At 46.6% G+C, this 27,016-nt stretch overlaps 1 protein-coding gene across 1 annotated transcript; it reads left to right on the top strand.

Moving 5' to 3' along the window:
• Positions 1 to 4,353: 4,353 nt before the first annotated feature.
• On the top strand, positions 4,354 to 26,904 carry LOC130679761 (uncharacterized protein C6orf118-like). The gene is made up of 15 exons (XM_057489201.1): positions 4,354 to 4,386; positions 5,270 to 5,435; positions 5,961 to 6,113; positions 6,456 to 6,605; positions 10,265 to 10,411; positions 10,524 to 10,769; positions 11,388 to 12,061; positions 12,879 to 13,001; positions 13,813 to 13,872; positions 16,210 to 16,334; positions 18,820 to 18,878; positions 22,237 to 22,418; positions 24,666 to 24,719; positions 25,264 to 25,325; positions 26,677 to 26,904. Exons 1-15 carry the CDS (start codon positions 4,354 to 4,356, stop codon positions 26,726 to 26,728), a joined length of 2,286 nt encoding a protein of 761 aa, XP_057345184.1. The 3' UTR covers positions 26,729 to 26,904.
• The last annotated feature ends 112 nt before the right edge of the window (positions 26,905 to 27,016 follow it).

The raw sequence follows: 27,016 nt of genomic DNA, 5'->3' as shown, positions 1-27,016 counted from the left end.
GTAGGGTGATAGCTGGAACCTAGAATTATGTATATAAATGTTCTACCACTGTGTTGTACACTTGAAACTAATGTAATGTAATACTGTGCATCAACTACCCTTCAATAAAAAATAATTATTTAAAAAAAAAAAAAAAAGAATGAATTTTATGGTATGTTAAATATGTTTCAGTAAAACTTATGAAGAATGAGTGTCACTGATCCATAATCCATAATGACACTCAAAGTACAAGTCAGTTCATTTGGCAGTTTCGTTCCTTAAAGAGTGGCATTAGGAAAAAATGAAGTATTTCCCTCTTTGGGAGATGGGGTCCCACGCTGGTGAGGGAAAGCTTTTCTCTACAGAGCACTATCGCATTAATGTGGAAGACATGGTAATGCAAATAACCATTTGCAGCCCCCAAATCTAACCGGTTCAGCAAGGAATATCAGCAGAGGAAAGGGGTTCTTGGGGCCTGGACAGCTGCAAGACATCAAAGTGACACCGCAGGGTACCTGCTACTCACAAAGGGAAAACCCTGTCGTCGCAGGAACAAGGTGTGTGGTCACCACCTTAAGGAAATGATGAAGCTTACATCACTGACAGTGGGACACACGGATCACCAGCAGTGATCTTACCAAACGCTGTTCAGTCTAAATATGATCAAGCCCTGGACCCATCCTCCGCCTTGTAGACGATACAGGCAAGTTAACCACATCACAGAGGGAAACAGCCAGATGAACCCCCAAAGTGGACCATCTAAGAGACAACTGGCCTGGTCTCCAAATGCAGATGTATTTAAAGAAATGAAAACATGGGCCGAAAAGAGCATGACTCTGTGACGACACTAAAAACCTCTGGACTGGGGCTATAACCGGGCAAATCGCGTACTGTGTGAATTAAGTCAATGAAACTGTTTTGAAAAAAGGGGTGTCTGGATTTTTGTTTGAAAATACAGCCATAGTGATATTTTAGGGATGATTAGGGAAACCTGAATGCTGGGCTCATTGTCCGCAGACATTAGGATGGGCAACTCTTACTCCCAGTGAAACAGAAGTGCTGCAAAGTGGGAGGAGGACCTGGAGGTGGTCAGCAAGGCTATTTTCCGTTGTGGCCCTGTAAGTGGTGCCCTGGTCATGAGGTCGAGGGCAGCGGTGGCTGGCTTGGTGCCACCCCGCAGGTGCAATGACAGGGTCTCTGGTCTCTGGGAAAGGTTCTGTCCCTTAAAGCCTGGCCCCAGGAGGGTTCACCTTCATGCATACTTGACCAAGAGCTGCATTAACGTGACTGAGAAACACCTGGCAGTCAGTTCTAGCAGGCATCTGGCTAGGCTTTGTTTTCTGTGGCAACAGGGCATTTACTCACCCCCACCCCCACCCCACCCACTGGCCCAGCTTCCCTTTGGCAGGTTACCTGTGCCTTTAGACATGTAGCAGGTCATGGAACTGAATGCGCCCCATTTCCCAGATTTTCAACCTTTCCTACAGCACTGACCCCATCCTTCAATGCTGAGATTTCTCCAGTCATAGAAAACCAAGCCAGCAACATCTTTGGTCCCCTCCCCAGCAGTTGCCTGGCTGTCGTGGCGGAGCCCAGGTTTGGAGAAGGGCGCCTGCTCAGGTCCAGGGCCACAGCCTTCCCTTCCCGCCCCCACGCCCAGGCTTCCTCCAGCCCTGTGCACTCGCGTGTAGCACAGCCTAAGTGTCACCCACCCTGGGGGCCTGGCTGGCAGATAATGGTCCTCAAGGATGTCATGACGCAACACCTGGAGCAGAGATTGTATCAGCTGTGTGACAAGGACCTCAGGCAGCAGGTGGAAGGAGGTCTGCTCACCAGCTGACCCTAAGGTAGCAGGAGGTGTCCAGGTGGACTCAGGGTGGTCCCTGGGGTCCTTTGAGCGGCAGAGGGAGGCAGCCGAGTGTCTGTGGTGTGGGATGGACTTGCCAGCCCTTGTTTGTGGCTCACCTTGAACGTGGAGGGGAGGCTGAGGCCCAGGAAGCCTCTGGAAGCTGGGAAGCCCAGGACTGGATTCTCCCCTGAGCCTGCAAAGGAGCGCAGCCCTGCCCACCCTCCCTTCGTCTCCCCAGTTTTGGACATCCGGACTGCGGGACTCCAGGATAACAAGTCTGCGTTGTTTTAAGGTGCGACATTTGTGATATTGTTTCAGCAGCAACAGGAAATGCAGAGGCCTTCCCGCTGGCCTTGCCTCAGACAGGAGGTTGAAAATTGTGATTACACCTTCACAGTTTAATTATAGATTTTCCCCATCACCAGCTAATTGGCGGCCTCTGTGGGCAAAGACCAGACGCGTGGTGACACAGGACGGGTGACGCGGGTCTGGTGGCAAGGGTGTGGGGTCGGCCCCCTCCCTGCTGCCCCGGCTGACGTGGCACAGCCTCCCCGGGACACTCGGTGAGGCAGAGCTCCTTCGACAGCTCAGTCCGCGACTCTCGGCCCTTCCTATTCACCTGCATATTCTCTTGAACCTGTGAAATGACCCAAAGGCAGGTGGCGGCATTTAGTAGCAAGAGCGTGAAAACAGCTTCAGGGTCTGTCGGAGGCCTGCGGGTGTAGGCACGACCACACCGCCATGAGATGGAACGGCGCGCAGCACTGCAGGCAGCTGGCTCCCAGGCGCCGCAGGGAACGGCCTCCAGGATGGTTTTCTTAAGAGAAAACATGCAGGTGGTGGAACAGGTGAGCAGGGCGCCATCATCTGTGTGGGGGAGGGATGATGGGCGGTCCCACGTGGGGCCACCTGTCGGGGCGGCCTGCTCCTTGGAGGCCACGGGGAGACGGGTGTGCATCGTCCCCGAGGAAAGTGACCAGAGCTCTGGGGGCGTCGGCAGGGGGGCTTTCATTACCAGCTTCCCCTACTTTGTGGCTTAACTTCTGGGAAACCAAGCTGATGGGTGAAAGGCCCCACATCAAGGCCATGTTCCTTAGTGTGAATCACAACATCTGCCGTCCTGACCCATGACTTTCACGGCTGTAGGAAACCTTTCTGTGGGATACTGGAAGCAAAATTTTAGATAAGGGTAAGCAACAATATGAAAGTATAGGAATGGCGTTTTTATGCACAAATGTAATGGAGGTTTATTTCACTCTGCAGAGGTGGTCGGGGCACATGGGAGTCCCAGGGAAAGTGTGCTCGTCCTGTGCCATCTTCTTCATCCCTTTCTCAACCTTTCTGGGTCATGTAGCTATTTTGCCCCCAAACAGCACTGAAAAATAAAGTTACATTGCAAGAAAGTGCCTTTAGGAAATAGTCAAGACCACACAGGCAAAGGTTTGAGACAAGCAGACAGAGCGCCCCTGGGGGCAGACACCTGTCGCGGGAGCGCCCTCCCCACAGCCCCCCGGAGACAGGTGGAGCAACGCCGGCACCCACCTGGGCACCCGGGCCACCTGCCCGCCCTGTGATGGGCTCCAGTGAGAATCCATTGTGCCAGGTAACTGTGAGTGTGCCGCGCCTTCCAGAGACGAGAGTCAAAGCAAAAGTTTTGTTTTATCTATTTTTAAAATTAGAAAACCCAGAGTGCACTTGTTTCCATGGAAATGTTCTATCAGATGGAGAGAGGGAGAGAAGAGGGTGGAGGGGGCTGCCCAGGAGGTGGGCAGGCAGAGGGCACTGGGGAAGGGGTGGGGGTGGCCGGGGGGTGGCAGCCGCCCACGTGGCAGCGTGGAGGCCCTCCTTGGCCCTTATACTGCCCTCACCGCCCACGGCCTGCAGACAGTATGGAGCCACAGCCGTCTTTCTCCCCGGGAACCGGTGCCCGCTTGCTCCTCCGTCTGGTCTGCAGGACCAGCTGAACTCCCCCCCGCCCCATTTTGCCTGCGCCCATCGCAGCTCCCGCCTTCCCCGCACCTCGCGTGTCCCCCTGTCAGGCCGGAGTGTGTGTATAGTTTGTCTGCCTGAAGTTACTTAAACACATCACTGGTTCCCACCTCCAGAGCCTAGAAAGCAGAAAGATGTTTAAAGCGTCATTCCCACTTTGCCTATTTTTGCACAAAAGTTTTGAATAGCCAAAAGAGCAATCATGGAAAATGTTTATTTTTGGCCAATCAGCTTTCCACCCCTGCGACCGTACAGGAGGCTGTGGACCGGCTCTCCTGCTCTGGGTCCTTGGCCCGGGCACCCCTCTTCTGGGCCGGAGGGCTCAGCCTCCAGGGCATCACCGAGCGCTGCCAGAGCAGGAGCGCAAAGCGACGAAAGCGGGCAATTCCTCTTCACTCTTTCTGAATGAGGGGAAGGACGGGAGAGCGCATGGGGAACAAATTACCTGGGATGGAGTAAGTCTCCTCCTCCGGCAGGTGTTCTGCCAGGATCTTCAGATGTGTCCCAGCGCCATCTAGACCTGCAAACAGGACGGCATGATGCGCGTGGAGGCGGTGCCCAGTCTGCGGGTGAGCGGTTCCCGCGGACGGCCACGGAGGCAAGGTCCCAAGTGGTTTCGGCAGAACGGTTCATTCCGCTTGTGACGTAATGATCACATCTGTTTCTGCCCCAAACACTTTGCTGAAATATTCAGCAATCAGAGAGCTGCGGGTGGTTTTAAGGTGCTTGACCATCGACCTCCTGATCTTGAGTGTACAGGGCGGCTTAGTCTGACTGTACATGCGTCCTCCCACAAGGGAGGCTTGGGATGAACGTGGCCCTGGGCACAAACACATTGCTTTCTTTCTGAGCTAAACCAAGACTCCTCGGTGCCATGCAGAGTGAGCCGAGCCCTTTCTTACCCCAATGGGCAGCGGGAGGGTGGCAGAGGGCACACTGAGGGCTCACCTCCTGGGGCCGTCTGTGCCAAGGCCAGGGAGCACTGTCACCTTCGCCCGTCTGTGGAAGGAGAGGGGCAAAGCCACTTGCCACCTGTCACTTGCCAGGACAGGGAGGAAACCACGGGGTGTTCCAGCTGGTAAAATACTCGGCCGTTCACTGAATCCCTGAGCAGCTCTGAGCAGAAATGTTCGTTGTTTCATCTCTGATCGTTGGGAATATAAAAACCAGAATTGCCATACGTTTGACCCTAATTTGTAATTAACTGAGGGTCAGAAACAAAACGTTTCCTCTCCCGCATCAACGCTTAATATCCTTGTGTAATGTGGGCATGTTAATGTTACGTTTCTAGCTATGGTCAGATGCATATGCTGTGGACCTTGGGGAGAGAACATCGGGAGCCACGCTTGTTATCTTTTTCCAGGTTAAACATCAAGAACACCCGAATCCGAGCCATCTGAGCACGCTAGGGCAACGGCAACTTCATGGCTTCCAAAATGTTCACATTTAAAGGGTCTCATCGGCATCAGTGGAACTAAAAGAGACATTTATGCGGCCCAAGTCTTTCTTGGGCACGAACTTCGTCCTCGCAGCTCTGAGGTGAATGTCGTCACCACTGTCGCCTTAGGCAGTGAAGGCGGCTCAGGACTGCGGCTCCTGGGAGCGGGGGACCCGCCAGGCCCCACCTGGAATTCTCTTGGGTGGGAAGAAATCTAGCTGGAATCACAGCTGTCAAAGGCCTACAGCTCAGAGGTTTCTGGTTTTTCCTCCCTGAGCACGCGGGCTGGCCTGGGGAGAGAGCAAAGGCTTGGCTGCTATTCAGACGCGCATTTCCACCCTCCTACCTGCCAGCCGATCGATCGTGGGCGAGTTACTCCAACTCACATGCCCTCAGTTCCCTACTAGGAAAGGCGTGGATACTACCAGTAGAACGACTAGAGGATGCTTTGGGGACTGGCACCCACCACGTGCTACAATTCCAGGCACAGCCGAGTGGGTTGTGCACCGTAAACCTGCACCTCTCTCTAAAGATGCCCGACCACAGATTTTCTTCCTCCCTGGGCTCTGGAAAGGAATTAGAGACTGCAAGCGTAGTCTGATGTTTTTCGACACAGAAAGTGTTTTATTTTGAAGAGTAAAACAAGCAAGGGACGGTACTGCCCGTAGGCGGGGGCGAGAGGCCCGGGGGAGGGGTTCTGCGCAGAGGCGGAGCGTCCCGTTGCCGGGCAGCAGAGGCGGAGCGTCCTGTTGCCGGGCAGCAGAGGGCCGGCCCGGAATGTTTCCGTCTCCTCGGTGACTCGCGGCCGCCGTGCGGACCTGCGGCGAGAGGCGATGTCTGCGGGCTCAGAGCCCGAGTGTAAGTGGACACGGGCGGTTTTGTTTGCTGTTTGCTTGCTGTTTGCTTGCCGAGGAGCCCGGCTTCTCTGAAACTGGTGTAAAAAATGAAAACCTTTCTGGTGGCTGCAACTCAGCTCCCAGGTCACCAGAGTTTAGGATTGGATTTGGGGATGTGTTACCTCCTCAGAAAATCTAATAATAACATTCAAAGGACAGGGGTCGCGCGCGCGTGCGTGCGTGTGTGTGCGTGTGTGTGTGTGTCCTCCAGGAGGAGGGCGGATGGGATGGGGCAGACTTGTGAATGCTGTTCAGTGTTCTTTAAAAGCCGTACCCCGGGACCTGGCCCCTCGCCATTCTGCAGGCCCCGCTGAGCCCCACGAACCACGGACCGCCCCTGCCACCGCGTGCGAGGGCTTCATCGTCTTATTTAGTGTCAGTTCAGTTTCCTGTCCCTGGAAGCTGGGATCATTGGGCGATTTTACAAACGGGAGGCGAGGGCCCCTCGCCCCAGGTCTGCCGAATCCGAAGCCGTGGCTCCCCACTGCTCAGTGGGCAGGAAAATAGGAAAATGGGACTGGTGATTCCAATGAATTTTGCGTTGGGTGAAATCTTGTTGGATTAAGAAAACAGTCTGAATTATAAACTATTTTGGAAGAAATTTTATTATGTTATTTATTTCATTATTTTTATTGCTCTGTTCGTGTGCTTTGGTTAGTGGGTGGGTGAGAGCATGCACCCTGGAGGAAGCCCGCCATCTGACCACACACCCCCAAGCGCAACCCTCTGTGCCTCAGTTTCTTCACCTGTAAAATGAGAGTAGTAACAGCCCCTGTCTCCTGTGAGTGCTTTGGCTATTTCTCCTTTCCTCATGCGGCTCTCATCATGCCAGTTGTGCTAATAAAAAGCTCTTCTTTATGGAGAAAGTAAATTGTAATGTCAGTCCCGTCCTCAGCACTGGGAGCGGAAGAATTTCTGATCGTGCTGTTTTGGTGCCTTCAGAGTTCCTTGTTGCTTCCAGACAGGCTGGCTTCCCACGTGTGGCGAGGGTAAAGCTGTGTCCGTCACTCAGACCGGTTTGCCCAGAGCACGGGGTCCTTCAGGTACTGTGGGGTGTTGGTGTCGTCCCTTTTGGTGCGGTTTGCAAAGGTGGTGGGTGCCAAGAGGAATGGTCGTGACGTTTAGACAGAACACCTGGGCCCATTTTGGCCTTGTATTTGTGTTAATAGGGCTCAATTTTCAATAACTGCCCTACAGGATTTAAATCATGAAGTGACTGCATTTTGTAGGCAAAAGGTGCAACCTAGTGGTTGGAAATAGGAAAGGCTTCTCCTCTTATTCTGGTATCTTAAGCTAAATACATATTCTGTAAATTTAAAAAGCAGGAGGCAAAATTTGCCAGAGATATCTCTGAAAATCTGTCTGAGTAAATGGGGTGACATGCAAAAGGCGGCATTGTAAGTGACCAGGGCCAAGTTGCCCCGCACACCTGCCACCAGCCCTCAGCAGGCAGCCGCAGCTATTTGAGTCTTCCAGCCTTTGGGGTTACTTTCTCTTCATATGCACACAGAGAAACCGAAGCCGCTCTACCCTGTGATGTTGGGAGGTATCACCGCTTTCTTTGGGGTCCCTCAGGGAGAATGATGACACCCTCTGGGATCACCATCCTCATGTGTAGTGCTGGCACTCCTTGAATCACCCCATGAGTGATCTTACTGCCCCTTCTCCTGGCCACTAGCTTCCCCAACCCCCTCAGCACCACCAGTGCCTCCTGTCATGCATGCAACTGAACTTACTTTCCACATATTGTCCCAGTGAACTAGCTTCTTCTGCTTTAACACATCACCACGGATTTAGTGATGTAAAGCAGCACAAATCTGTTGCCTCGGTTCAGTAGGGCAGAGGGTTGGACAGCCCGGCTGGTCCTGCTGGGGTCTCTCTGGGCTGAATGAAACCAAGGTGCTGGCTGGCTGCCTTCCTTTCTGGAGGCTCTGGGACAGATTCCCCTTCCAGGATCATTCAGGGTGTTGGCAGAACCCAGTTCCTTGGGGCTGTAGGGCTGAGCTCCCATTCTATCACTGGCTGTCGGCCAGGGCCTCCCTCAGTTCCCAGAGGCCTTTCTCGAGTCTCTGCCCAGGGGCCCCCATCCCAGAGACCCCAGTGGCCAGGGGATCCTTCTCCTGTTTAGAATCTGACTTCTCTCTGCCACATCTCCCTTCTGACTCCAGCCAGAGAAAGTTGTCTGCTTTGAGGGCCTCATGTGATTAGATTAGTTCCCCAGGTAATCCAGGAGGATCCCTTTAGGGGAGGTTGTAACTGTAATTAAATCAGGGAGGTCTCCTTGCCCAGAGGTGGAGTGAGGAGGCATAGGCATCTGTGGGCTTCTTGCACGGCTTCTACAGTCTCCCAGACACAGGTGCTCACACTTCCTTTCCCTGCTGGACCCTGAGATTCCTGGGGGCCTCTGCTTCACCCCATGAGGGAGAGAGCACACTGTGTGGTACAGAGTAAAATGTCACAGTATTACTTAAAATTCTAAAAAATGTTACTTCTTCACATATATTCATTAAACAAAACATCACCCTTAGAAGATGCTACTATGAATAAAAGAGAGTTCTTTCCCTTGAGGAAAGTAAAAATCCACACATTAGAGTGTTACGGGTGAGGGCAATGTGTGACAGTACCAAAGCCATCTTGGGGTTCAGGACAGAAAGGCTGCGATCCTGGGCTGGCACCCTGCCTGGTCCGGTCTGGTCCCGGATGCTCTCAGGCTCATCTCTGGCCGCAGCTGTCCTCTGGCCACGAGACTGTGGGGCCAAAGATCCGCCTGCTCTTTCCTCTTGACTTCTTCTCCCAGCATGTTTCCCAGGATGTTCATGGACATTAGTGTGGAAGTGGGGAACACAGACCAAGATTTCTACAGGATTCCAGGTTTCCCGGAGAGCCGATAAGACAGGGCAGTGATTTGTAATAATTTTGACATTAAAGACCTGTTGTTTCTATCCTAAAATAGGAGAATTACTAAAAAAAACAATACTATGTGCTTAAAAATGTCAAATTCTAACAATATTTGAAATGTTTATTAATTTAAACCTAGTTCAAAACACCTACTACTGTGTCTTATCAATGTCTATTCAAAATTGGTTTGGTTTTACTTAAAGAAAATTGTTTCCTGATCACTTTATAAAGAACCACATTTTCTGATGAACTATTTCAATCACTTTTTTTCTTTTCTGTCAGGTTGAGGTGTCAGATTATGCAAATAACAATGTTTTCAATAAGGAAAATAATTAAAATATTCATTGTCAGGATGGGATCTTTGGTACGTGTTCTAAGGATGTGGCAGAGAGAAATGGAATCTGGATTCTCCAAGTCTAATGAAGCAAATCTTGTTCCAATCTAAGCAAAAAGTATTCTACGCAGGAAAATGGTTTTGCTAATTTGCTGGTGGTTTAAAATCCTTTTTGGAAATAGAGAAAGGGGGTAACACAATGATTAAGTCACCTGGCAAGAGCCGGCATAGCATGGTGGTGGATTTTGTGTGTCAGCTTAGCTGGACCATGGTGCCTAGACAGTGGGTCAAATATCATTCTGGATGTTTCTGTTGAGGCTGTTTGTTGGATGAGATTAACATTTACATCGGTGGACTTTGAGTAGAGCAAATATTCTTGCTCTCTGAAATGTGGGTGAGCCTCATCCAATCAGCCTTAAGGGAACAAAGACTGGTCTCCCCAAAGCAAGGGGGAGTCCTTCAGCAGCAGGTCTTTGGATGTGAACAGGACCTCCAGCCCAGCGGCCTACCTGGCAGATTTTGGTACATACACACACATCCTACTGGTTTGGTCATCTGGGGAAGTTCAACAAATAAATGTGTTTTTAGTACTTTAAGTGTTATGCCTTTTGTGAATTATGATAATTTATGTCTTGAAAAATTGTCCTATTGCTATTTTAACATTTCAAAAGTGGTTTCTCTGAAGTAAGAAGCTAATCAATGGGGGGAAATTCTCTAGGACCCCACTGCTGGGAGAATTTTCTCCAGTGTGTGACCATGGGAGGGAAAGGATGATTCACTTCTGCACAGGCCGGTGCGAGGGGGGACTGGGCTGTGGGTGACATCCCTGAGGGGGGAGCGCAGCTCCAAGTGGGCCCCGACTCTCCCTTCCCTTTCCTGAGGTTCATACCTGGCAGAGTTCCCCAGATGGGAGGATGAGGAGAAAGTGCCCCGTGACTGTGCCGTGTCCCGTGGCACAGTGACCCAGACAGGGGGAGTGCCGGCTGGGCCTGAGACAATCACGAGGCTGGTCACAGGAGGAGTCAGAGGTCAGGGGCACAGGACATGTGTGAAGTGTGCTTGCTGACCCAGAGATGGAGGGGGCCATGTGTCCAGGAATGTGGGTGACTCTGCGGAGCTGAGAGTGACCCGCACCGACAGCTGACAAGGATGTGGGGACCTCAGTCCTGAACTGCAAGGAGCTGAATTCCGTCAGCTACAGGAAGGGGCCTGGGAGCAGCTTCTCCCCCAGCACATCCAAGAACTCAGACAGGCCCACCTGTTGGTGTCTGCGTCAGAACCCCCGAGCAGAGAACCAGCCCCTCCAGCCGTGCTCTGCCCCACAGGGCTGTGAGCTGGCCCTGGGTCCGGAGGTGCTGCCCAGCAGCGGGAGCCACCCCGCTCCACGTGAGCTCGGGCCTCCCTCCTCTCCTTGGGTGGAAATGGTAAACAGTGTGCCCCTTCAGACACGGGCTGGCCAGGGAAATGTCCTGGGCGCGCCGGGAGGTCCTCCCTGCCTCCCTCTGCTCAGGAGGTCTACCGCGGGGATGGTGCAGAGCAGGGCCCTTCGTGGGAGGGGCTGGACGCCCTGTCATCACACCCACGGGCTTCACTCTGTGGCTCCTCCTCTTCCACGAGCAGGGACAGAAGGGGAAGGGGTGAACGTCTCCTCTGTCCCTGGGTCTGGTCAGGGATGCCTGAGATATGTCAGTATTAAAGGGAAAATAAAAACACCTTTAGTCTCCCCCTAGCATAGATGTCTCTAAACATGATCATTAGGAATTATATTTACTAATATTGTGAGAAAACCTTGCTGAATCGAAGCTCCCTTTCCTTCTACCAGCCGGGCGGGTCCCGGGTTCTGTTCTCGCCCTTCCCTCAGGAGCGGCTGTGTTCCTCTCTGGCTGCTGCTGGCTCCTCTTTGGGAACAGGATACGCCAGCTCAGCAGATGCACACTGTGATCTTATTGTCTTACGGTGGCACTAAGAGTGATATTTAATAGTCTTACTATTTTTTTTGACCAGTTTACCTAAGGTGGAAACATTGTGAGGCACCCGGTATTAAGACTTTATGCAACTTAACAAAACTTCTGAACACAGTTCAGAAAGAGCACAGAGAGGACATCTCTCTTTACACCTCTGGACACCTGAATCCCAACAAGCTCTGCAGGCCTCCCAAGATGACCCTGTGTCACTGGCCCAATGCCACCAGGCCAAAGCAGGAGAAGATCTTTAGAGTGGAAAACCCATCTGGGAGGGAGATGGCAAAGATGAAAGATGCTTTGGCTTATTTCACCATCCCCACAGCTGTGGGTCCAAACGATGCCCAGGACACTCCACTCTTCAGGTATCTGAGCCCCCTGGAACACACCTCCCACACGTCGGAAGAGCCCCTCTTTGCAAGGAAGGTTCCAGGAGAAGAGGGTTCTCCTGAATGGCGGAGGAGAGAAGAGTTGAGGTTGCCTGAGACAAAAGTGTTAAAGCATGAGCCAGCAGCGTCCAGCCGTCCATGTGCATCATGTGCCCCGGACAAGGATGAGTACCGGTACCTTGGCTCCTATTTGGGGGGCATAACAAAGGCAGACAAGTACAGGAAGTTCCTGTGCTTCCTGAAGGAAGTCCTTGCAAAGCAAGATCTCCTGAAGAATGACTTCACTGGGAGCAAGTCAGCGAAACGCCACGAAGAGAAGTTGGAACAGGTACAGAGGGCAAGCTGCACCCCGTCCCTCTGTGCTGTGGTTCCAGGGCCTGCACGGTGTGGGCCAGCCGCGCCCTCTGCCACCTCATTTGTGTTTCCAGGTAGAATATAACAAAGCTACCAGGTGCTGAGAACAGCCATCACAATGCAGGTGGTGATGGGGGGTTAGAGGAAGGCTGAGGTTGGTCACGGCCAGTTGGAGGTGATTTCACAGTGGTCAGCGTTAGATGCCTCACGGCAGCTAGTGAATAAAATGTTCGAGGGAGAGCAGAGCATCTGAGGAAAGATTTGCCTAGCTCACCTTGAAAGCTTGAGGAGGGAGTTCAGTGATGTAGGGCACGTGGCCCGGGTCACACGTAGGTGATGTCAGTGAGACAGGAAGGGGCGTGGGGGGCTCCTGAGGGTGGGGAGTCCGCACAGGGCACAGGGAGGCCACGCGAGGCATGAGATGCAGGAAGAGAGGAAAATAGCGGCCTCTGGGGGACGTAACCACAGCTCGGCGGGTTCTCTGGCTGAGAGGGCCGATGGCAAGAGAAGGAGCCTGGGGACTAGTGGAGGCAGAGAGCGAATCCACGGGCACAGGGTGCAAAGGGGCGGCTGAGGAAGGGCAGAAGACACCGCGGGTGGCCAGGTGACCGGAGGCTCTTGGCAAGGGCTGGGGGCATCGGGTGCACCCAGCTCTGCACGGACCCAACTCTTGGGCATCGGGGGGAACCAGACCCTCGGGTAGAAAGTCCTCTGGGTCCCTCAAGCTGAGTGAGTCATTGGGAAGAGAAACGAAGACACTCCGAAATGGGCTGCCTCTGTTTGTCCTTCAGGAGCTCCAGAAAGTATGTGAGTGCGACCCTCAGCACTTCAGCAGACTGCAGGTCTTCAGAGAAGTCTTTGAAGATATTTGCAATAGTTCTCTGACATTCGGTGATATATTGAAAGAAATTAAGGTAATAACGAGGTCGTATTTCCCACATGACAAGTGAGAGCCATACCTAAGTTTCTTCACACATGATCTCAGTTCTCCCAAGTTCGGCCCAGTGTCACAGCCCCCTTTCTACAGACGAGGAAAGTCACTCATACAGACACCAAGGAATGTGCCCGCCTGCAGCTACATGAGTTGTAAATGGGCCCTGCGGCTCCACACGCAGCAAGCTCACTCCTTAAGCCCATATTTTCCCACTAACACTTCCCAATTATATGAATATTTTATATATACCTGTGTAACATATAAACTTATATCATCGTGCATATGGAATTTTACACAAATCCTTATGGAATTGGAAGTTTGCTATGATTTCATGATGAAAATGACCTCCCTGTTGAAGCTGAGCTGAAATTAGGCTGCTGGCAGACCCTGCCGCTGTCTCAGGCCCAAAGGGAAGGAGTGTCTGAAAGCAGCTTGGTGACCTGCTCCCCAGAGGGCGTCCTTGGGGAGCCCATCCCCAGCAGGGCAGCAGGAGCTTCTGTAGGGCAGGAGGGTGTGTGTGCCTAGGGCTTTTATGACGCTTTTCTGAGGTGACTGATAGTTTACACTCAAGTTTGCTTCAAACATGGTGCGATTATATACATTTTATTGTGCACATTGTTCAGTAAACTGTAGGACCATTTTATGCTTTTTGAAATAATCTGACCTGATATCCTTGTTCCATATTATTTACACACAAAAAAACAACTTACACTGTAGTATTATCTCAGAACACATTTCCAGTGGGATTTTCTTTCTTTCTTTCTTTTTCCTTTTTTTAAAAATTTCTACAGAATGAATATGAACTCTACATGGCGATACTTCTGAAGTCCCAGCCCACAGAAGAGTATAAGGTAACAATTGACTGCTGGTGCCTAAATAAAGCCTGTTTTTTCATTTCTTCATATTTTATGAGCAGAAGAAAACATTTCAAACCCAAGAAGTTCCATTTTCGCCTCCATAATTTAGGGTATCTGATGCTTTTATTAGGAATAGGCTTTCCACCAGCTGAAGAACACTTTGGGTAAAGAATTTACCTTCTGCTTCAGGTGAGGAGAGGCACAAACACTTCTTGTTTTGGACCAATGTCAGCCACCAGAGCTCTCTGTGACCCAGCCCGGCACTTTTGTTTTCCACAGAATTGGCCCATGCATTTCCCACTCTTACCCCTGGTTCACGAGATCTTTGCACTGATGACTCCCGCTGTGAATACGTCACCCAGATATTTCCTGTAAGTTCCAAATTACACTTGTATCCAGCTACCCACTGGATGTTGACACCTAGCTGTCTGGGGTAGGCAGGTTACAAACTTTAAAATTAGGAGATACCCGGATTAAATAGGTGGCCCAGACTAACCACATGAGACCCTCAAAGCAAACAACTTCCTCTGGCTGGAGTCAGAGGGATAGCTGGCAGAGGAAAGCCAGAGAGACTCCAAGCAGGAGAAGGATCCTTTGGTCACTGGGGTCTCTGGGGTCGGGGCCCCTGGGCAGGGACTGGAGAAGGACCTCTAGCTGCTGAGGCAGGCCCTGGCTGGTGTCCAGCGAGAGAATGGGAGCTCAGTCCTCCAGCCCCAAGGAACTGGGTTCTGCCAGTTCAGCTGAAGAGGATTTTGTCCCAGAGCCTCCAGAAAGGAAGGCAGCTGGCCAGCACCTTGATTTCAGCCCCACGAGCCCCTAGCAGGGCCACCAGGCTTCTGTCCTACAGAACTGAGATAACAAATTTGTGTTAAACCACTAAGTTTGTGGCAATTTGTAATGAGAACAATATAAAAGTAAGAAAATGTCCCACAAGTATCTCAAAGCATTTCTGACAGTTTTTAAACTGCCCTTTATTGAACACTGGCTACTGTGGTATACGTGGTCCCACCTGACTGCCTCATAGGCCCTTTCGAATCACACATCTCTTCATCTCTTCATATTTTCCCAATGAGGCAACTGTTGTTGAATAGTGTCCTTCAGAACCCTGTGCCCAGCTGGAAGCTGTGAGTGTGACCTTACTGGGAAGGAGGTCTTTACAGACGCATCCAGTTAAGATGAGGTCACTGCAGTGGGTCCTGATCCAGTGACTCGTGTCCTTATAAGAAGAGGGAAGCTTGGACACAGAAATGGAAGTTGGAGGCAGAAACCGGGGCTGGGCTTTGACTGACATAACACTGTATTCCCAAACCATGGAAATAACTGTATGTAAACAGTCGGGGAACCTGAGCGGCGTCATGTCAGTAATTACCAGGAAGCACGTGCTGTCGTTTCCCTCAGGGAAAATGTAGAGGACACGTGGTGACAGCCAGCTTGCCGCATGCATAAACGCGAGATCTGCTGATCTAACCGGTGACAACCTCCAGGTATCCCTGTTCCAGTGAGGAAAATAGACTGCTGTAGCCTGCGGGGATAGCTGTGCCACTGACGAAAGCTAAGACATCACAACACTGTGGCCAAGATGGCCTTTGACATTTTGATTCAATTCAGTTTAAAAATCCTCTCCGTAAACTGGGAAGCATGGTTTCTTACTTTGTATATGAAAACAAATTGCACCATTGCAAGGTCAGATCTAGCTTACTTCTTCATCTGAAATCACGTGTGCATCGTTTGCTTTGTTCTGGGCTATTCATGCTGCAGAAAAATAAGCTTTTGTTTTATGGGAATAAGCAAAGGCTCCGGGTGGAGATCTCCTCTGTTCCTGACTGAGGTGGAGTCAGAAAGGAGCACCTGTGCTCACCTCACACGCTGGCGTGAAAAACCCCCAGGCCAAACGAGCCCTAAACCTTGTTTCTGGAAAGTTGAGCCCGTCCTCGTGAAGCAGGGGTCTCTGCACCTGCATGTGTGGGTCTCGCACTGCCTTATGTCCAGGTGCAGTAGTTGAATCAAACTGTCTCTCACTAACATGGGAGAAATAATTGTGCTGATGACAGAGTTCTTGAAGTGCTGTATTCAGCATGTCCTTTCCCCTGTGAGCCCACAGGAATCCCCACAACTTTTTAAGTTTCTTAGGAAAATCTTAAAATTTTGAAAAAAGTATTTTACCCAGATGTCCACCTGAGTAGTCATTCCCGCTCCAACACGCCCTCCTCCCCTCAGTCCCAGGATTCATGCTTTGGCTCAGGACATCCTGACACACCAGCATAACACGGAGAGAAGGGCTCACCCCTCCTGTGTGTGCGCTTCAGCTGCTACGGCCCTTGTCCTTCCTAGGCCTTGCTGGCTCACGTCAGGGGCCTGGAGAGGAGGCGGGTGAAGACAGCGGACATCAGCCAGGCCAAGGAGGAGCTGAGGGCACTCGTGATGGCCACCAAAGCAGCCCTGGAGCATAACGACAGGTGAGGGTTAAGCTCTGATTGGTCCATGTTGGCATTAAATCTGTTTACAGTGTCGTAAAATCACGTGACAAGCATATATTTACATTTTTCTGCATCGCTGGGGGAGGGATGTTACCACGACCAGCATCATGCTTACCACCTGTCTTCTTCCACGAGTGGTTGTGTCGGTGACTAGGGTAATTTACCAAATCTGGTGTTTCTTAGGGGGGAGCAGGGGGAGCTTTCTGAAGGAATCCCATGCCTTTGCTAGTCTCCCAGAACTTATTCACAGGTGAGTGTCAAGACATCTTTTCTGAATGCCCTTGTTATATTTTTTTAACTTAAAAACGTTTTAACCTCTTTATAGTCTTCTAGGAGGAAATCACAGCAGCAGGGCATACTTTTTGTAAAGGGTTAGAGAAAAAGGTTAAAATCTCAAGAAAATAAGAAATGAAAGTTGAAAAGTAAAACACCTTCAGTGTAACTAGGTAACAGAAAGCATCTAAAATTCAAAATATCTGAAAAGAGAATAATGCACCTCAAGTGCCAATGAGCCATTATCCACGCACTTCCTTACTGCAAACCTTCCCTAGGCTAAGCCAGCTGGACAAGAGAGAAGAATACAGGTACCAGAAGACCTAAAATTGTTCTAAAACCACTGCCAGAGAGAGAGAGAGACAGACAGACAGACAGAGAGGGAGACACAGAGATAGAGAGACAGAGATGGAGAGAGAGACAGAGTTTATGCTAAGTGGGAACACTGCACAGGTTCCTGGTGGATCTATCCGAACAGTGACTTAAAAAGGCTTCAGAGTGAGTGTGAAGCAAGAAGCAGTTCTGAAATGGTAATGACACGATGAGAAGAGGTTAAAAAGGAAGTGATCAGCATCCTTTGGAACTGCATTGAAGAAACAAAGAAGCTGAGAAGGGTAGCTTAGAATCCCCTAATTGAAGAAAATCAAAGAGCACGCAAGGCTTGCACTACTATTCGTCCTTCCCTCCAAAACAAACAAACAAAAAACAGTAAAAAATCAGCACAAAACAACAACGGCAAAAGCATTGTTTGCTCCTCTGCCAGAAAAGGATCCCCTTGAATTAAGAATCTCACACCTACCCACTGCCCCAAAGTACTTGCCCTGCCCTCAGAAATACACAGGTGTCCATGATTTTTGTGTATATATGCTACTATAAAAAGAAGACAGGAAATGAGAGTCCAAATGATTTGGCTGGTGAAAATCCCTGCCATCCAACAGCAACAAAAATTGAGGAAGAAATCTGTGCCATAGGAGTCCAAACTAAACTAAACACCCTCTGAAGAGCATTTCAGGACATGAAAACAACCTTGAGTCAGAAATGTAAAGACTAAGTACAAAATCAACAACGTCAAAAAGGAAGACAGGAAACAAGATCTGACAGCCAAGGAAAGATGGCTGATGAAGTCACAATTGTGTTATAAATCAAGGTTCAATTATGACATGTCCAAAGAGGAATAGTTCTGAAAGATCACATAATAAGGGGCATTAGAGGGAGGCAGGAAACAATCAAGAGAATGAAAGCAAGATATGAAAAGAAATAAAAAGTCAGAGAAAAAGCAGTTAAAACAGAAGACAGGCAAAGAAGATCCAATTTCCATATAATTGAAGTCCCCAAAGAAGAAAAAACAATGAGATAGAAACATAATATTCAGAACTATAAATTTCTGGACACTAAATGCTCTCCACCTACATATTGAGAAAGTTGTTACCATTATTATTAATCCATTTAACGTCAATTACTCAAAATTGGGGATCATAATATCTTTTACTCTGTCATCAAATGAGCTAGTGTGTGTGAAAATCTTCTTAACTATTAGGCCCCTTGTAGTCACGTGGTGTTAGGTCATTTGTAGTGTTGATAAGCAAATCAGTTTCCCTCAGCATGTGAATATTAGACTCCTTTTTGTTTTTTCCTCTCTGAATCCATTAGAAATAAGACAGTGGGTTTACTTTATTTTGAACCAGGAAGAGGATACAAGGAGATTACAAAGGTTTTTTATTTCCTTTTTAAAAAATTCCTTGTGTTTGATTTTTAGTTTAAACATAGTATAATTTTTAAATTGTATCTGGGATGGAATCACAATGCACAGAGAAAGTTAACGTGTATTTCAGCATCACCATTGCCCTTGATGTGTTGTTTGCTTTGGAATGTAAAAAGCCTAATTCCTTTGCCTCTTTGCTTTTCAAAAATTCAGTGATAAAATAATATCAGTAAACACCATTAGAAATCATTTATTTTACATTAGCCAGCTTCTTTAACTAGTGGTTTATGCAGTCTGTGTAAGAAAGTACTTTTTTGTTTACTCAACCTGGACTACCTTAGGCTTTCATTTTGTATGCATCTTCCCATTCCTTTTTTAGTTAGAAACTAAGGAGATCAGTTTTTATTTCTCAATTTATTAAAAGAATTGTAACAAAAAAGTTACAAATGGAGTTCTAGTATTTCACTATTTTTTATTTTCAAACTGTAGGCTCAGAAGTGAGTTAGAGAGGGAGAAAATGCTGCTGAGATCTGCTAAGAAAAAATCAGGCAAGTGATCGTGTATTGTTCTTCTGATGGTGGGTTTTGCCATGGCCTTTGGGTGAGGAACCGTTATCCCTGGCCCGCTGTTGATGGCCTCCTGCCGTTAGACATAAAGAGGTTTTTTTTCAGAGGGGTCATTAAATTTTATTTATTTATTTTTCCTGTAAAGTTGCTTAGAAACATGTAATTTTTCATTTATTCTGAAGTGGCTTAAATGAAATACTTTAAAGGCCAAAAAGGAAGCAGTTGATCTCTATAGGAGATTCCCTCAGGGTGAAGATTATTATCTGTTTAGGTTGCTTTCAACACCTTTCGTTATTTAGTTTTTTAGTAACCAGTTGTTACACGTGCACTGTTTCATTTTTCTCTAAGATCTTTGTGGTTTTTAGTGGAATACTGAATTAAGTCAGAACCGTATGTAGAAAGAACTATGTCAAGTATTGACTGAGACATTGGGAATAAATGCTAAGGAGATTGGTCAAATGATATAAATCTGGGACTCGGATCCCATGGGGAAGCGCTGGAGGGCAAAGCTGTTTATCTTAAGAGAGAGCATCCTGAAGCCTGGGACGACTGCAGGGGGCACCGTGGCTGTGGCCCACCGTGCCCCGTGAGCCCGCACCACTGGTGCTCCGGCCTCTCATGCTCTCCAGGGGAACCGCAACCAAAACAGTGCTTTCCGGTGTTCAGAACCTTTGTACTGTTTTCCTGGCTCACACAAGCCAGCTTTCATGGACAACAGTGAGTTTCTAAGGCCGTGCACATGTGCAAAGCCCTGGCTGTCATGCAGACCTGTTCTCAGCCTGCTCGTTTCAGCCCTGCTCACACGGTGCAGTGATGGGCTGTTCCAGGCCGGGCGGGACGCTGGCTGCTGGTTCACCCAGACTCTGAGCTTCGTTATTTCCGCTTCTTCAGTCTCAGCCGCCTGTCCATTAAATTGGGATGATGGCAGTACTGCTTGTTAGGGCTGTCATGAGAACTACCTGTGAGAATCCAGGTGAAGCACAGAGCCTGGCACACTGGGGTCTCTCTGCTCCTTCTTATCGTTTTTACTGTGAGACAAATACATAGTTCATGGGGAGTGAGTTATTTTATAAATGAATATTTATACATTAAGTAGATATTAAAATTCATTTCAAAATTAGATACTAATTCTAAAATTAGTTTAGAACATGATTAATAATCAAAATAAGCTCACTTACGTATCTTGCTCATTAATCTTTTACTGTTTACACGACAGTTCAGTCGAATGCCATTTTCCCTCCAAGTTCATTAAACGCTAACTCATACGGGAATCACTTTTTTCTCTCTCAGCATCTTTTAGGATGTGTTCGCAGATCTAACCCGTGTTAGCAGAACTTGGCCTTGAAGGTTCTGGCCCAAGGCTTTCCTTTTCCTGCTGGTTCTTCTTTCCTTCCCATGAGCGACACCTGTGCTGTTTGCCGGCTGGCCCTCCCCCGCCACGTCGAGTTCCTTCCCGGCTCAGAGCTGGTTTCCCGCACCCGTCTTGGTAGGGGTCCTCTCCGGGCAGGTGGCGGGCAGGATGCCAGCCTGCGGGTTTCTGTTTCCTTGCTCCCCCTTACATGAATATTTATACATTATTCATATACATATATTTCAATTTATAATATTAAAAATTTAATACTATATATAAAATTTATATATTAAATTAAATTTATAAAATTAAAAATTTAGTGTATAATATATATACATTATTTATACAATGTTTATACATTTTTTTAAATTTAAGGACTTCACTGCTAACTGCTAACAGGATAAAGTGGCAGAGCTGAATAAAAATGATAACCAAGGGGAAGTTGCTCATTCTCTAGGCTATTACAGCTGTTGCTGACTCAGCACTGCCAAGGAGATCAGGTGTCCTTCCTATCATTTGCTCTTCTGTAAAGTCCCTCATTTGGGGGCTCAGCTATCGTTGTTTCTGCCCTCTTGCTTCTTCAAGGATCTGCTGAATTAATTTCCCCAAATTCCAAAACTTACCTTCAAAGTTTTCCTGTCTTCCAAATTTGGCAAGTTTGCAGTAATGACTCCTGTCCTACTCAATGGGTACAAATAAGTGTTATCACGCTGTCTTTTTTCCTGGCAAAAAGGAGGAGCTGGTCCAGCCACTCTAACGAGACTCTTAACTCTGCTGTTTGACAACAAAGTGCCCTCAGAAGTGAGTTACCCTCAATGTCTCCATCTCCTTTCTGTCTCCTTAAATATTGTTATCGTTGGAACCCAGCATGTCTTTGGTTCAATCCGTATATCCTTGATTGCAAATTTCTTTCTTGTTAAAATCTCTTTTTGTATCCAGCTGCTTACTGGGCGTGGTAAGCACTAGCTTGTCCCGTAGTGACCTCAGCTCAGCACGTCCAAGGTCAAACTCTGCATTTGCGTGTCCCAGGCTATTTCAGTGAGTGGCATCACCAGACACGCGGCGGCTCTGGTCAGAACCCCTGTCGCGGGCATTGTCACTCTCTGCCCCCTTGTGCCCTTCGGCACGGGCTGTAGTAAGTGGCCTGGCTGGGAGGCAAGCCCAGCTCTTTTTTACCACTCTGCTGCACTGCGCTGGTCATTTCCCTCCTGCAAACCTGTTTCGAGCCCTCACCAAGCTGAAACCCAGAGCAGGGCTAGCTGATACCTGCTCTGCATTCAAATCTAGACAATTAGCAAGCCCTGCTTTTTTCTATTGCCTCAGTTGTTTCTGCAGCTCCCACTTCTCTTAGGCCACAGATATCATCCTGACGTGCTTTTATTGGCATGACTGCAGTGGCTTTCTGTCCGGGCTTCCTCCTCCTAGCCGCCCCCTTCCCCAGTTCTGCCGGGGCTGTAGACAGAGGGACCGTTGCCTGATCACGTGTCTCCCAGCTCACACACCTTCAACAGCTTTGACTTGGGTGTTTAACATGTTACAGATCTGCCCCCTGCTTCCTTTCTAGCGCTATTTCTTGATGCCAGTCACCTGGCCCTTGATGCCCCCACCCCACCGTGTAACTTCCTTTTTGCTGAATCTGCCAAACTCTGCTCTTCTGGCCCCTCCCCAACCCCTCCCACCTGCCCAACTCTAATTCACCTTTGGGACTCAGCCTAGTCACTTCTCTAGCAGAGGCATTCTTGCACTCTTCCCACATTATTTCAGGTGCTCAGATTAGGCGCTCAGTGAGTCCTTACTGATTATATGAGTGAACTAAAGAGAAATACACCATTCCCAGATCAGATAATTTTTACTGGTGAGCTTGAAGTTTAAGTTACATTATATTTTACAACTATATATAATATATATAATATTGGTAATAATACATGATTATTAACAAGGGCTGAGATATTAAACATGGCAATACTTTGCTTTAAAAAATATTTCCAGAATCACCTGAGAAAAATGCAATGGACGAGAAGCACCTTACTCTAATTGAAAAGGTTGAGAAGAAGAGGTGTGAAATACTTAATGAATGGGATAAACTTCAAGCTCTTGAAAGAGAAATTAAAACCACTCTTGTTCATACTGGAATTTTGCACATCACTGAGAATAGGATTAAAAGCATAGAGGTATGCAGTTTACTTATTTAAATGCTTACATTGTTCTTTTGTTCGAAGACCTTGGCAAACACACGAAGCAATTTGCTTTTGCAACAGGGTAAAAAAAACTGCACAATGTGTTCCAAATATATTTTCATTTCAAAACATTTGTGGTAAGTGATTAGAATAATTAGGAGATCTTGGCTAAAACAATAACAATGCTGATAAAAATTCTCCAGAGCTCTGTTAAGGGCCAAAGGGGATCTTTCAGCTCAATGGGTATCTCTTAAAATCTAAATCTAATGATTTTGTATAGAAAACACTTGCCGTTAACAGCATGGCTTCCATCAGTGTTGAATATGTACTAAGTATTTTCAACTGAATCTCAGAGAGTTTAAATATCCTGCCCAACGTGACCCACTTTGGAAGCGGCAAAGTGAGGCTGAAGCCTGATCCTTTTTGGGCTCCAAAGTTCTTATAATTTCAGCTGCGCCACCTTAAGTCCATAGTTAGATTTTCAGTTAGTTGCACAATTACTCTGGGAGATAGGAAGTAGTTACTGCCATTGAAAGGAGAGTCTACTGATCTACTGTGTTAAAAGTAGTCTTTAACAATATTGTTAATCATCATGTTCTTGATGAGCGCTATAATGTAAATTATGACTATGTTTTAAAATGCTAAGGTGCCCCACTTTTTATATGATACAACCTAATTTTTTTGTGCAGGGTCTGACTCAGTGCAAGTGCTACTTATGAGTTCATAAGCGATACGTGGTTATCTTTTTTTTTCTCATGGCTACATAGTTACATGTATGTTCCCAGCACTACTTTTTTTTTTTTTTAAACAGAATTATAGAACGTACAGGAAGGTGGTGGTGGTACAAACTTGTTTTGGTTTCTTTCTCTTCCTTTTAAAATAATGCACTCAGAATTCCGTCATGTTTTTTGTTGAGAGTCTGGACTTCTTTAAAACTAAATAATGTCCTGAGAATAAACACTAATTTGTAATTGAATTTTAAAGTGGTGAAAATAATGAGTTATATATTTATATGTGGTGGGTATGCTATAACACCAAAATCATATAAACTTTTCTTTTATAATTATAATTTCTTTAAATGGATTGAATCTAGGAAATAGAAGTTTCCCTGTAACTCCATACCACAAATTTATATTACTTTACTTATTATTTATATTTGGCGCCTCAATTAGAATACTGGAAGGCACAGTGGAATTGCATTTATTATCCTAGTAAGTACTTGATTTCTGGTTGTGGATTGGAAACATTATTTCCAATCAGAAGAGAAAAATAATGACTGTCTTCAGGATCTGCAATGCACAAGATATGGCTGTGAACATTAAAACACTACTATTCATTTAATTCCCTACAACTCTAAGGGACACCTACTACTATTAACCCTCTGTTACAGGTAAGGAAACCACAGCACAAATGTGCTAAGTAGCTTTATTGAAGTCACAGTGTAAAAGTAATAGAATTAGGATTGAAACTCAGCTACCTTCTTAATTATACACTCCCCAGCCTCACTGGTAACATTGCTAACTCCTTTCAGTATGTTGGAGACTGGGGAGAACAACTCCTGATCCCACCCTCGGCTCATCATGATTTCATTCACAATTGTTTTAGATATTCTCATTCACAGTATTAATTTTTAAAGTTTCAATAATAATACTCTTGCCATCTGATTGTGCTTACAATGAATTTATAGATCCATTCAGAAGAAGAGACAGCTTTTACATTAACAATGCCATCAAGGATCATTATATATTTATTTAGTTTATTTTTCTGCAGTGGTACTAAGTATTTTTTGTTATGTTTATTTTTGTGACTTCATGGCATTTATTACTATTATGAATGGAGACATAAAATTTTTGTATTACAGTTTATAGTCAGTTATTCTGGCATATATATGATATCGATATTTGTGTTTCTATACAGTATCCAGACACTGTCACCAATTCTACTATTAGTTCTGAAAAGTAAGGAACTCCTCTGTTTGGAAATTTCCCAAAAATTCTCTCATCTTTTGCAACATCAACCCCTACTTCCTCTCATTTGACCCGGGAATCCAGGAAGCCTTCGTTCATGTCCTTGAAGTCATGATTTGTTTATTCATCTGTTTCTAAATGATGTGCTATTGGGCCCTTTTGAAAGTAGAGTAACAGCATTTACGTAATAGTTTCGGTTCCACATATGGGAAAAGCATTTAAAAAATAGTCTTAAACTAGTATCTTTCTCTTAAAACCATTTTTTTTTCTTCAGACTGAAGCTGTAAAGTTGGACACAGCAAATAGAATTTTAAAGCAGAAAATAAATGTAAGTTTTTGTGAATCAATGTTTCTCAGTAGAAGTATTTCCTCCAACGCTTTCTTGTACTGTGTCATAAACCAAACAAGAGTATATGTAATATCTTTCTAAATGATAACTTTCTGAAATGCTAGGAATATCTGGATAGGCAGGCATTAGCTTAAAACTCGGCAGGCATAAGCCAAGGTCTTAATGAGGAAAACATTTTTTTAAGTAGTTAAGTGTAGCAATCAGAATTGGCTATTTCTCTAACCCTTCCACACATAATACTTAATTGAAATGAATTTATTTGGTGGTAAGGAATATAGTGAACTGGCCCCCCTAGCATCTTTCAGGGCACCCCTCCAAAATACATGCTAACAATCTGTTGCCTAATAGATTATTATTCTGCTTCTATTACATAGGTATATCTATCTGTAGTAAACATAGTATGAATTTGTATGTTGTGCCTGATTCCGAAAGCAGTAGTCTGTTTGGATTCAGTGTTATTGCCAGTACACATGACGAGCAGCATGCCAGTACACATGGCCAAATGACTTCTAATTCTTGCCAGATGATAGAAAACCGAGTGAAGCAGAGCATGAGGAAGAGCAGGATGAGCGAGGAGGAGCAGCGGTAAGTGCTGGTGCCGCGGGCAAAGAACGGGCACCATCTCTGGCTCTTCTCGAAACCATTCATTCACTACTAGATTCAATTAGACAGCTTGCTGAAGCGTTGACATTGTGGTAACTTTAAGTGTATATTTTCCATCCTTTCTTGTGCTTAAGAAGCTTAGACCAAGATTTAAACCTCAATCCAGATGTATGATTCAGCACTATAGAAACAAATTCTTTGGAAAGAGCTCAAGAGTTGAGAGCGAAATCTCACGGGAAGGGTTCAGGAATGTGGGGAGGCAGGTGGCTGTGGGTGGTTTTCTTTTCTCAAGGTATATGCTTCCAGTGAAATTAAATCTTTGAAATCAAAACCCTATATGTGCATTACTCTGAAAAGTTTAAAAAATGAAATGATTGATGCATATGGTCTTGTGAATGCATTTAGACTTTATATAGTTAATTTTCTTGAGTTGCTACCACAATTGAAGTCTCAGGATCTGGTGAGTCTGGAGCAACAGAAAACCACTACCAGTTTAAATGTGGAAAAAACTTATTTGTATCAACAGTAAAAAGACATTTAGTTGTAGGTGGCCTGGGCTCACTGATATCAAGAAACAAGGGGTCTTCCATCCTCCCCGTTTTCCTTGAGGATCCCTTCCGTCCTCAGGGCCTCACCATGGCTGCCTTTGGGCACTGGGTCCATGACCTGGGGAGGAAGACCGCGAAAAGTGGAGGGAAGGACAAGGAGCTTCTCACCATTTTTCTGTGTTAATTAGGAAGGAAAGCCCTTTCCACTTCTCCCCATGTCTCATTGGCCAGCCCCAATATCCCAAGGCCATCCTTAGTTGCAAGAGTCCAGAAAACAGAACATTCCGCTTCCCAGTATATATGGTAGAGAAAAGTCATAGGCGAAGAGGTGCAAGAATGGGTGCTGAGGGTGCTGAGTGAGCCATAGAGATGGATCCAGGTGTTGTGGGACCATGTATCGTGTTGGGTGTCCTCAAAGGGAAAGAATATAGAATTAAATAGTACAAAATTGGGAAGTCTCTTTCCATGGTCTTGGCAATGCATGAATGGACCTGAGGTTTAAACATCATTATCACCAGAGTAAATCGGCCTCTGCAGCCACACTATGCTTAGTCTGGAAGATGCTACAGGAGATTGTGCCCAAATATATACATAGAGAGAAGCTCTGTTACATTCAACGCTAAAACTCTACCGATATCCTTTAAAATGAAACTGGAGGATTGCAAAATCTCATTTTGTGTTTTTGAGGAAATGTATTCTAAAATAGGTGTTCATTTCAAAATTTTATTTTATGCTTAATGTACTTTTTTTCTAATCAATTGTATTCATTTGTTATGTATTTTAAGGAACCTTTGGGAATTTATTAACAACTTTGTAAAATTAAAAGAAACAGAGTAACTCTCAAGTGACTGGAAAAATGACCTAGGAGAATTCACAACCATCCTGTAGATAACATGGATGTTTGCAGATGCATAAATTAATGAAGACACATTTCATTTCATCGGTTTTAATCTCTAATAAAATTCAAATGGTGTATGTATCCTGTTCAAGATACTGCAGTAAATTCATGTATGCATGTGATTAGTTTTGGTTTTGTATATGTATTCATAGCAGTAGTAGTTCTTAGAGTATTTTCTGCTTTCTTTCATTAACTTTCTCCAAGGAAAAATACTTTCAATTATTTCA

The sequence above is a fragment of the Manis pentadactyla genome, chromosome 12 (genome assembly GCF_030020395.1).
Source record: "Manis pentadactyla isolate mManPen7 chromosome 12, mManPen7.hap1, whole genome shotgun sequence".
NCBI classification, from domain to species: domain Eukaryota; kingdom Metazoa; phylum Chordata; class Mammalia; order Pholidota; family Manidae; genus Manis; species Manis pentadactyla.
Note: the sequence above shows the minus strand (reverse complement) of the source record. Positions and strands in the feature narration are given on the sequence as shown.